Here is a 12,094-nt window from a genome sequence, read left to right as displayed (position 1 = left end):
CAAATGTTGTTCTTATATAGGTAATAAACGTTTATGTAGCTAAGTAAACTAAAAAAAATTGGATGGAACAATCTTAATTTATACAAGTCTAATAGAATTCTTTAAATTAATTATGTTTTCGTTTAAATTAAAAATGTTCCCGCAATTTACGTTGATTTTGCTTTTCTTCTTTTCTGAATTTGGCTCTTCTATTTTGAAACCATACCTGAAAAAAGAAAATAAATTAGTTTCTCTTCATAAAAACTTTTTTTAAATATAAAAACAAATAATATCAAGAAAACCAATTGTGCTAGTAATCAGTGCTAGTAATCGAAATCAGTATTAATAATATATACCTAAATTCGATGTGATCTAATTTGGGTTTTAAGATTCTCAATACATTTTTTAACTGAATATGTTATTATCTTTTCACACTACAAAATATCAATTTTCCATAGACTGTTTTGAAATGTGAGCTTAAGATTTCTAGTAGGGTATTGCAATATCTTCAAAAATCTTCTGTAATGTAATGGAGTTTTAACTACAGTCCAAAATTCTTTCCACATTATCTACCTCTTTGAAATGTCTGATAATCATAATTACATCTATGATTAGAAGTCTCACCTCCATTTATGAAGAAAACGGGGCAGACATTCTGTCACATAGGACAAAGCCATGTCTTGAGATGGTAATGCTTTATTTTATTATTTGTTTTAAATTAAGTTGAATGTAGGATTAAGTCGGACTACCATTTATATCGGTCTTTGCAAAACTTTCTTAATAGTAACAAAATTAACCGACCGAAGAGCCTCTGAAAATTATTTGGCCAGGATTTTAACCAATAAACCAAAGGCGTTCTACACTGATGAAAATATTCAGGTACACGAAAAATGACAAGGAGTCATTTATTAAAATTAAAATAGTAAATTAAAATTGATTAAAAATAAACAAAAATGGTTCAAAAAATTTCTAATCTATTATCCAGTATAAATCTATATTCTATTCCTTTAATATATAAATCTGTATATTATAATATATTCCTATTAATCCGATCCTATTATTAGTAAAAAATTTCAATGAATAATTATTGACCATATTTTTTATTTTTATATCAAATTAATATTAAAATTTTTTTATACAATTTATTTAAAAAAATACCTGTATTCGAGCTTCTGTTAATCCAATTTTCATAGCAATTTCTTCACGCAAATATAGGTCAGGATAATGGGTTTCCTGAAATAGAGTTTCAAGTTCTATAAGTTGATTCGGTGTAAATGTTGTTCTTATTCTCCTGTGTTTTTGTAATGTATTGCTACTATCCTCCAAGTATGATTCTTGATCGACTAAAATTTCAACTGATGCATCTGCAATGAAACATATATTGAGTAAATTAAAAAGTTGTAATTACATTCCAACTTTTCGAAACATAGCCAAAAATTCAAATCTTAGAATTAGTAAGAAAACCAATTATTTTACATAATAGCAGTGACATATTTATTTTCTTTATATAATCGCTATGGGATATATATTTTCCTCGTCTTAAAATTGATCGGTTTTAAAACGTCTATATATTTGTAGACAGATATAACGGCCAGTATTAATGAAACAAAAACTATATTCGTAATACTACGAACCAATTAGCGGTGTAGGCAAACTAGTACCACAACTATGCTAAGAATCTAAAATTTCAACATCAAATCTATGCTTTTGTTTAGGTGTAGACAGATAAGGGAACTAATACAATTAACGAGCGGTTAAAACCTTTTTTCAACATTTAAATATGATGGATTTTTGTGATTAAATCGCATTATCAAACTATGGAATTCTCAACAAATCTGTTGACCAGCTGACATGATACAGTACCAGTATTGTTTAGCTCTACAAACTCATGTATCAAGATAAAGTTTTATGCAAGGCGCACCTAACCTCTGTTGATCTTTGGGTCACAGCACCTGATGATGATTACGCAATTTCATGCCGAATGAACGATAAACAAATACCTGATCATTCTTCCCGCGTAAGTTTGAGAACTAACCACAGTCACTACAAGGCCAACTTCTACTGGACAGCATAACCGAAATTGCGGGCTACTGATCCCCGTAGTACTAGATTTATGCCTCTGGTCGAGTGTTGCAAGCTGAAACAATGCTTACTACAATGTACACTTCCTGCCAAGTGTTGGCATAGCGCTGAGATTTTAGTCGCCTTTTACGGCAAGCATGCTTACCTCAGAAATATTCTAAGCCCTTACCCGCTGGGGGAAGTAGCATGATGCAATAGGTGCTTAGAAGAAATTCGCAAGGTTATGCCTGTCGGATTGGGGAACTACAAGGAAATGAAAGAGAACGTTTTAGAATGAGCGGCTTCAGATGAAAGAATCGAAACAGATTTCAATATTTAAAATGAGAAACTTTTATCACAATCTAATGTTTTAGTATTTTATATAGGTATGTTAAATTAGTTAACGGTGATAACTAATCACAAAAATTGGAAGAACTTAATAATTTATAGCGTTAAATGGATATTTAATCTAAAATCAAAATGAAATCATTTTTAGGGTCTGGATCTAACTGTTTGTTAGATAAGTTTGAAAATAAACAAACATTTTAATTATTGAGAGAACTTTAGAAAAATAAGAACAAATGCACTTAAACACTATTTGGACTGAAGAAACATCTTTGATGTCTTCGCAATCTTGGACTGAAGAAAATTATCCAAGATATTTCAATAGAAACCATTTTGTCTACGAAAAAATTATTTGTCAAAAAGGATTATTGGTTTTTATTATTTTGAAGGTGATCATCAACTATCAACTTATGTAGTTGGTTATCCCTTGACATACAAATAATTTGATGTGTCCAAAAATACTATTTAATTTAGATCAATTGAACAGTTATATAAAAGCTTAGGAATAAAAATTATTATTTTCACATTTGGTTTGGACAATCAAATAGCTTAATTGCACAGCGTCTGCTGGAGGCAGTTCTTTAAGTTTTGGAGATGTTTTAGTCGATAATGACAAATGATATGAATGTCGCCTTCAATATATATTTATCTGTAAAAGTAATTCTTACAGTTATTTCAATATTTTTTTTTAAATATTTGTAATATGCACTTATATACAGAATTGATGCGCTTTGAAAACTAAAGAATTGAATTTTGTTTATATTTAAAATTCTACAGTGGCATTTTACTATTATTACAAATATAGCACAATTTATATTATCATTATGTTTTAAGAATAAATATTGAACAACAATTAAACTAATTTCAAATTAAATTCAATGCATATTTGAAGCACTTACTTTGATTTAAGTTTGGTACATTCAAGTCATATAGTAAAACATCCGGCCTGCTCATATTTTTAAAAATTTCCGGTTTTTTATTGCCATTATAAAAATTAGTATTCAATTCACCATATTTCTTAATTAGAGTAGAGTTCATTTTTTTTTATATCGAAATTATTTAACACCGTCGGCAAAGTATAGAATAAAGTTCAATTAAAATTTATTTTAAAAAAATCTTACTTTGTTTTCTTTTATACAATTTATAATTTTTTATCATAATATAATTTAAGCCACAATGCACAGTGTTTAATCTTAATATGTTAATTACTTGTAAATTTTATCAAAACATTACTAAGCTTATATTTGAACAATAAAAACAAAGACACCTCAGTTCAATAAATAAAAACTAAAGTGCTTTTATTTCACATAAACCATTTGTGCTATTCCGAGTTGAGTTTTAGGGGTGGAAAAGTAATTTTCACTTAAACATTAAATCTACACCGTAGGTTGAGATAAGCCACAGGAGGCATATGCCTGTTTGTAATCGTTTGTACAAGTGTAATCTGTGTTATCTTCATGTCTATGGGGGCCGTTATAAATTATTAATAAATATCCTTATCAGCTTTGGACGCGGCATTTTTTGTAATAAATTAAAATATAGTAATAGATTTTACTTTAGGAATTGCAGATTAATGTATTACAGGATAAACAAATTATTTTTAATTTAATAATTATGTTTTTTTAGAGGGAACTAAATGGCGTGATTAAAACATACAGAAATATTTTTCTAAACTCATATACCACAAGTATATCTCTGAAAGAATGTAATCAATCTTAAATTTTTTTTTTTGTAGATACAGTAGTCTAATCCAATCTACAAAATTATATAAATATAGTAACTTAGTTAAAATTTGAAATGGTTTTCAACCGAAAGAAGTCGCTACTGGCGCAACATTCCAGGTAACCGTCAGGGTAAAGAGCTGGTTCATCCCTACAGTTATGGTAAGGTGTCCTTTAACGGATTTCCATGGACTGCGTTATCACCTTAACAAAATGGGTCTGTCCGAAGAGATAGATTGTCGGCTCTGCTTAGAAGTAGTCGAGACTTCCAGTCATATTCTCCGTGACTGCCTAGCCTTGATCTGGACCAGGAGGAGGTCATTGGGTTGAGAACTACTCTTTCCTTCTGAAATAAGAACGTCCTTAACGATCGACATTCTGGCTTTCATTCGGAAGGCGGAATGTCTTCTGTTCGGTAAAGGCCTGTTACAGCACAAAGGATCAACTATGGTCGCAGTGCTCCGCTCCGTTGGAATCTGGTACTCTGTTTATTCCTGTTCCTATTCCAAGTTAAAACTTAATCTTTGATAATAGTTGGGAATATTTCGGCCACAATTTGATACTGATTGACTTTCAACAACTTTTCACGTCAAAGGCAAATAATAGCAATGCAGAATCAAGAATGCTTATAAAGTAATATATCAAATAAACGTTTAATACATAATGGATAACAATTATAATGTCATAAACAATATATTTACGAAATGAATCGTATCACAAAAACACTTCAGCTCAAATTAAAAAATAAATTTAGCCAAATGAGAAGAACACAAGAATTCTCTATTAAATTGCTCACAATATATAATGGACTACAAACATCAGTTAAAAAGAAAATTTAATTTAAACTTGATAAGAATTATAATATACTGCATTCATAACATAAATTTATTAAGCATAAATCAAAAAGTGCAAGTTTTTGTAGTTTGTGCTACTTCATAGAAAACTGTGAGGGATTTGAAGATCTCGTGCCAGAACAATTATATAAACTCAGAGGTTAGGAATTTAATCTGTAATATGCCAGTAATTCTCAAAAATATAAGAATTTGGAACCTACAGCACATTAAAAACTATATTAAAATTGCTCACAATCTATAATCATCATCATCCGTGACTATAAAGTCTATGTAGTGCCTAAGCCTGTTTAAAAACATTCTTCCATTCTTCTCTTTTTTGCTTTTGTTTTCCAATACCTTATGTTAATTTCTTCTAAATCCTGCTGCACACTGTCATTCCATCGTTTTCTAGGTCGCGCTCTTCTTTAGCTGGTTCCTGGTTCTTTCTCATAAATCTTAAGCGATACTCTCGTATCCTGCATTCTTATCAAATGTTCAACCCATCTTAATCGTAGCTTTTTCATAAATTTGTTGATTGTATCACCTTTAGCTAGCCGTTCTATCTGGTGGTTGTGTCTTATGCAAAACATCTCGTTTTTTTCACGGGGTCAAATTTTTCCGAGTAATTTGCCTTTCAAACACTGCTATCTTGCTTGCATCAGTTTCAGTTAATCTCCAATGTCTCGCAGCCATGTATTACTACTGGGCGAATCAATGGTTTGTACATTTTTCCACAATCTATAATAAACATAATAAATCAATTATTAAAATATTTAATTTAAACATGATAACAATTATATATAATTTAATATAAAATTCTATGTATAACATACGGCATCTATAACAATGGTACACCAGTAAATAATTAGTTAAGAATTTCGGTAAGATTTCAGCTTAAGGGATTAATATAAAAAAAATTTGGACAAACCAATTGGACATAAAAAACTATACTATATATAAAAAATGCGTCTAGCATATACGACAAAAAAGTGACAGTTGCAGAATTGGTGATTACTGATCAGTATTTTTACATATATTATATTAATACTTTGAAAAATCTTATTGATAAAAAAATTATCATGAAAAAAAATATATAAAAAATTAAAAACAGTTTCTTAAAACTTAGTTTGATAATTATTTTTATGTCTCTATTACATTAGCAACAAACAGAAGGATATAAGATTCTTCCAATATATTCATTAATTTAAATTATAGTAACTTTTTTTTCTTCAAAGTGATACAACTACTTTCGTTGATTAAATTTATACTGCGCATGATAAAGGGGGAGGTTTTTCAATTTGTACTTCATAGTACACCAATTTGGAAGTAACCAATAATGTTACACCTCGCGTTTTGGTCTAAAACAATTTAGTTTTTAAAGCGGATGCGTTTTGCAAAGAGTTTCATTAGCTTCATGACCTGCTGCAATAATTGAAAGTGTTGGGCTTATTGAAGCGGTTGATTCACATGGGAATTACATTTTTGAAGATACTTGAATTTTATGACTTAACTAGTTCAGCAATAGAAAACAATTTTTTAAAAAGAACGTTTTAAATAAAAGATAAATATATATTGTTAGATTTAAAAAAAAATGAATGGTATATATATAATTTACTATTTTTACAGTGCCAACAAAAATATTGAATATTTTATATATAAAGTTTAGTTAATTACTGGTATCTTATAGTTTTTAATGTTGCTAACTGGCAATGCTGAGGTGGCATATTCGAAAATCTAACAATCTGCACAATTACCTGTGATAAGTGAATTAAACTATTAATATACTCGTATATATGTATAATATTATTATTCATTTATATAATGAATAAAATGTTCAGCTAAACAATAATGGCAAGATATTCATATAAACAAAATAAATACAATTTGAACAAAAAAGCGTAGTTTAATCTAGCATTGTTTGTGAATTGTATTTATTTATTTGTAAATATAATTAATAAATATCATGGTTGATGAATTAGAAAGTACAACAAAAAACAGGTGACAGAACATTATATGAATCTACTTTTTAACTTCGTATTTTTGAATAACCAGGTTAAAATGATTAATGAGTTGTTGTCAATAATTTACATATAACAAATTTAGTCTTAAAAAATTTATTGGTGCTTTAAATACTCAAAATAATAAGTACATTGAAATTTCTTGTCGTTGATATTATGTATAATCCATCTCTTCTTACCCATGTTGGAAAAATTACTTGGTTCGCTTGCAAACGGTAAAGGTTCAATGAAAGTGATGAACAGTATTTGATCAATATGGACAATTAACTCAGGATCGCACACACCTAACCTAACATTTACTTGTAATTTGTATTGGGATTTTTGTAAATATGTAAAAATAAAAAAAAAGTGAATCCCTGATATTAATTCATGCCTATAAAAGGTGACGTGACGCAGACATTTCTCCTCTATAAATTGCTTAATTGTAAGGTGCCACAAACTAGTATTTCTGGAATACAATAGATATAATGATTACCTTAATTCTATATTCACTAATATCTATATTCCACTTGAAGCGTTAAAAAACATAGAAAAATAAATAACATTTAAAACAATTACAATGGAAACTTTTTTTATATAGTTATATCAATAACACATATATTTATTTTATTAACATTTATAAATATTTTTAAATAAAATCTATTAACATCAAAATTTAAAGAGTTTAATTATACTTAATGAATGTAAAGTCATCAATTAATTTGAATTTATCTTCACGGAAATGTAGCAAATCATCAAGAAATCGTTCACTACTCTCATTGTGTAATTTTGCCATAACTTCCTTTATATTGGTTACTTCTGCTGTTTCTGCTAAATCTGTGAAATACTCCATCTAAAACAAAATAGAAGTATAAATTCTGTTAATTTTTTTAATTTATAAATGTTAAAAGAAGTTAATAATAATAATATCGAAAATGCATCAACTGCATATCTGCCTCATTTCAAAAATTTTCTTCATATAATTGTATGTGAAAAAATATTTCAGTTTTCTTAAATGTATAAAAATCAATACCTTTTTGATCTCACTATTAAGAATTAAACCAAGTCTTAGTCAAACTTTCATATATTCAATATTTTTCTAAATAATATTTTCTTAATTCTCTCATATCGTCAATTTTTTTCTAATGCCTATATATTTCTTGGTTTTAATATAGATTTATTTTCTCTATCTTTTGGGATTTTATTATGTTCCTCTAAAATATTTGTCATTCTTTTATTTTGTCTTCTATCTTTAACACATATTAAATTAGTACTCGTATTAACACAAAAATGAACAATGTAAAAAAAAAAATGAACAATTAACACAAAATGAACAATGTATTCCTGTACGTGCGACTAATAGTGCAATATAAATAGTATTATTGACGTTTATTACCTGTTGATAGCCCAATAGATGTGCCTGTCGCTTTTTATATCCTTTCTTCCATCGGCTTTGCATTTCTTTTTCCATATCAACTAGCATATCCGTGACTGTTGGCAACAGTTTTTCGCCAGTCATATATTTTAAAACGAATCTACTCTGAATATCCATCATTTGAGAAGCACACACATAGAACGGTATCCCAATAAAAGACATTGTGGGATATTGAATGTTTATACAATGTTTATATAAATTATTAACATAATTTTCATCAACATAAATCCCGCAATCAATACTAAGGAAAGGGAAACTATATTTATAACCAGTGCAATAAAATATTATGTTGAAATTATCATAGGAGTCATCAACAAAGTATGCTCCATTTTTATCCAATTTTTTTATGTCGGGCTTTTGATTGACATTGCCCAAAAATTTTGTTTTTGGTTGATCAACGATATGATGGCTTAAAGTGACACTTTCAGCATGTTTTGAAATTTTGTGACATAAATCCATGCCACTTGGGCCAGCTCCTACAATTAGAACTTTTTGTCCTATAAATAAATTCCAATAATTAAAATCACAAATTAGAATATTTATTATAATTTTTACCTTTAAACATTTCTGGTCTTCTGAAGTCATGACTGTGCAACTGAAGACCTGTGAATAGTTCTGCTCCTACATATATTGGATATGAAGGTGTGTGATAGTGTCCAGTGCATATCATTATATTGTCGAAGAAATATTTATGCACACTTTTATCAGTCAAAGAGCTAATTAATACCTATAAAGCAGATATACTGTAGTATATACTGTATTAAAGTATAGACACAATTTTATTTATTGTATAATATACCTACCTGCCATCCGGCTTTGAAAGGTATTACTCTTATCACGGAATGCAAAAATTTAATGTATTTCAATAAATTGAACTTATTCGCATAGTCATTTAAAAACTGTTTTATAGTTTCTGATGTTACATATGAAACATCGCATTCTTCTATGGGAAAATCTGGATAACCCATAATTTCCTTAGGTAAATTTGTTCTGAAATCCAAAGAGCAAAATTAATTAATTTGTGTTGTTGATAAAATTTTTAATTAGATTTTTAATGGCATAAATAGATAACAAAAATTAGACAATATATCGGTTTATTTCCTTAAATATTGCACTTTATATATATATTATATTTAATATTATTTAATTCTAAATTAAAATCTTAGCAAAAAATTTCCTTATTGTTAGGTAGGTGCATAGAACAGGCTGAGCGATATAACATATAGATCTAGATAACAGTTGAAGTTAAATGTGTTATTAACAATATTTGAGAGATAGCTTTCTCCAATATCAAGAATAAAGTTCAGTTTCTCAAAGCTGGTACCTTCAAAGAATTTCAGTCAAGTTTTTAAAAGAAAGAACATACTTCAGTGGTTCTTTGCATTTTCTGCTGATGCAACACTTCGGGTGGTATACTTGCTTTATACATTATTCTTCCGATATTGTTTTTATTAAGAAGATAAATAAAAATTATATAATTCCAATAACTCTGACCGGAGAATATACTTTCTATATAGATTAAAGAATCAATAATGTATATTATTGTAAATATGTTAGATTTATGTTAGATATGTTAGAGATTCAATCTGAATATGTTAGATTCAGACATGATAATTACTTTATATATTGGTAAAATCACAATATATTCAATTGAGTTCTTACTTTAAATACACTATTATATTTTTAACATAATGAAAAGATTAAGATTAACTGTTTGGTAAGGGAATTTACCTTTATAATTTATTTAAATTCAAAACTTTGGACATGACATTTGCTTTATTCATTTCATATCATTAAAGCTTTATTTGAATTTAGAGTAAAAATTTATTAAAGCATTTATTTCCGTAAAATTTAAATACAACAACCCAATATCTGTCACGGGATATCTGCATTAAATTTCTGCATGCATTTATTGTAATGCAATGATTTATGGTTTAGGTTTAGGCTAAGACATGGAATCGAAACAGCTCCTTCGGAGGGATTTTTTGAAGGTTTTTATCCTCTACTTAGTATGTACCCAATATTTTGTTTCTTCTGTGGCCTAGTTCATCACAGATGGTGATCAGATGTTCTATAGACTCTTCCTTATCACAGCAGAATCTGCACATATTTGTGTCGGATATACTTATTTTGTGTGGATGTTTATTGCAAGCGGCGTGGCCTATTAGTGCACCAAAGAATGACTTTAGACTCTTCTTGTTTAGGTTGAGAACAATGTTTGCTCTTTTACCATCAAAATTCAAGTACTAGTTGAAACAGATTCAAATGGAAAAAAAATAGAGGCGGTTATAACCTCAGCTTACTTTCCTGGAGACACCAACGAAGTACAGCCACCGAACATAATAGGTCTAATGAACTACGGTAGCACACATAATAAGACCCTTATAATTAGCTACGATGCAAACGCGCACAATACAATTCTGCATGCATATTCAAGCTTTTAGTGAGATGTCGTTTAAAGTCTTACCTGTTTTTATTAAATTTTTGTTTATTATATAACATATGTAAAAAAAATTTACTTTATTAATGTTATCAATGTTTATTTTCAATGTAACAAGATATTTTATTACTATCTTGTATTAAATTCGCTCTTTTGAAAAACATATGTTTAAATTATTTTAATCTGTTTTTTAAATATGTATTTATATTTTTATGTATGATGAAAATTAATTATTGTAATTATATATTATTATTTATATTATTAATATATAATTTCTAAATATTTATAGTTTTATATAGCATGAAATGTATAATACCTCAGACCATAATACATGCTACTATGTATGTCATATCCAAATTCATCTGTTCCGGTTTCATCTCTGTATACCCATGTTCCACCTATTTCAGCTCCCTGTTCCACAACAATAGGTTTTATATTCTGGCTGATGGCATGCCTTGCCGCACAAAGTCCTGCAGTTCCTGCGCCAATTATTAATAATTTCATTATATATTCGTTCTTATGTATAATCACTTAGAATGAAATTATATTACTAAACTGAATCAATTTCTTTTTAATTAAAATCTGCAATTGAGAAATTTATTGTTTACACTGCGATAAGGAATCTACTTTTTATCAGTGTATGAAGTAAGTTAATTTCACACCATGTAATGCAGAGGTTAAAATATCATTTGATTAATCTATACAAACATTGAATATGTTTTCGAGATTAAATGCATTTAAATAATTTCATTATTTATATGCTTTTTATATATATTAATAAAACAAAGACAAATAAATAAAACTTTTAATAAATAAATATAATTTATTTATAATTCATCAAATATATTACAATTTTATTACTTACTTATTATTTTAAGAAGATATGAAGATTGTCATATTCACATAAAGTTGTGCAGAATGAATCAAGATATTTACATGTGTGCTTATACATATATACAATATTTATAGATTAAATTGAAGTATTATTTCAAATTAGCTTATTTTCCAAAACTAATGAAGTTTTTATTGGTAAACCACATCTGATCGTTTATAGTTTTCATAAATTGAAGTTCTTCAATATCGGTATTTTGAGGTATATCATATTATTTGTTGGATGGTACTTTATGTCATTGTCATCCCGTTGGATTTTAACTCATTATGAAGCTTTTCTTTATCGATTTACTGTATATTCCTTCCGCTCACAAAAAATATATACGTATCACCTGTTTAATTGCCCGGATTCGATTAAGGCACATGGATTTATTTTGAGTATTTGTATGTTT

The 12,094-nt window shown here is 28.0% G+C and overlaps 2 protein-coding genes across 3 annotated transcripts; both read right to left on the bottom strand.

The window, feature by feature from the left end:
• Positions 1 to 127: 127 nt before the first annotated feature.
• Positions 128 to 3,369, bottom strand: LOC119674597 (paired mesoderm homeobox protein 2A-like). The gene is made up of 3 exons (XM_038085742.1): positions 3,285 to 3,369; positions 1,138 to 1,343; positions 128 to 205 (listed from the first exon to the last, which is right to left on the bottom strand). Exons 1-3 carry the CDS (start codon positions 3,337 to 3,339, stop codon positions 128 to 130), a joined length of 339 nt encoding a protein of 112 aa, XP_037941670.1. The 5' UTR covers positions 3,340 to 3,369.
• A 4,243-nt stretch (positions 3,370 to 7,612) lies between these two features.
• Positions 7,613 to 12,094, bottom strand: LOC119678849 (senecionine N-oxygenase). Of its 2 annotated transcripts, XM_038090920.1 has the most exons (6): positions 11,677 to 12,094; positions 11,128 to 11,290; positions 9,175 to 9,361; positions 8,927 to 9,098; positions 8,333 to 8,868; positions 7,613 to 7,789 (listed from the first exon to the last, which is right to left on the bottom strand). In XM_038090920.1, the coding sequence occupies exons 2-6, from the start codon at positions 11,142 to 11,144 to the stop codon at positions 7,622 to 7,624; spliced, it is 1,080 nt and encodes a 359-aa protein (XP_037946848.1). In that variant the 5' UTR covers positions 11,145 to 11,290; positions 11,677 to 12,094; the 3' UTR covers positions 7,613 to 7,621. The 2 variants fall into 2 exon arrangements, with proteins under 2 accessions (XP_037946848.1, XP_037946847.1); XM_038090919.1 differs by lacking the exon at positions 11,677 to 12,094 and having other exon boundaries at positions 11,128 to 11,361.

The sequence above is a fragment of the Teleopsis dalmanni genome, chromosome 2 (genome assembly GCF_002237135.1).
Source record: "Teleopsis dalmanni isolate 2A chromosome 2, ASM223713v2, whole genome shotgun sequence".
In the NCBI taxonomy this organism is placed as follows: Eukaryota; Metazoa; Arthropoda; class Insecta; order Diptera; family Diopsidae; genus Teleopsis; species Teleopsis dalmanni.
This window is presented reverse-complemented; position numbering and strand designations above follow the sequence as displayed.

Coding starts and splice junctions, on each gene's coding strand:
- LOC119678849 (XM_038090919.1), bottom strand. CDS start 11,315: ATGAAATTATTAATAATTGGCGCAGGAACTGCAGGACTTTGTGCGGCA. Junction 9,362..11,127: donor AGCATGTATTATGGTCTGAG/GTATTATACATT, acceptor TTTGGATTTCAG/AACAAATTTACCTAAGGAAA. Junction 8,869..8,926: donor AAGACCAGAAATGTTTAAAG/GTAAAAATTATA, acceptor ATTTATTTATAG/GACAAAAAGTTCTAATTGTA.
- LOC119674597 (XM_038085742.1), bottom strand. CDS start 3,339: ATGAGCAGGCCGGATGTTTTACTATATGACTTGAATGTACCAAACTTA. Junction 1,344..3,284: donor TGTACCAAACTTAAATCAAA/GTAAGTGCTTCA, acceptor GTTTCATTGCAG/ATGCATCAGTTGAAATTTTA. Junction 206..1,137: donor TAACAGAAGCTCGAATACAG/GTATTTTTTTAA, acceptor TTCTTTTTTCAG/GTATGGTTTCAAAATAGAAG.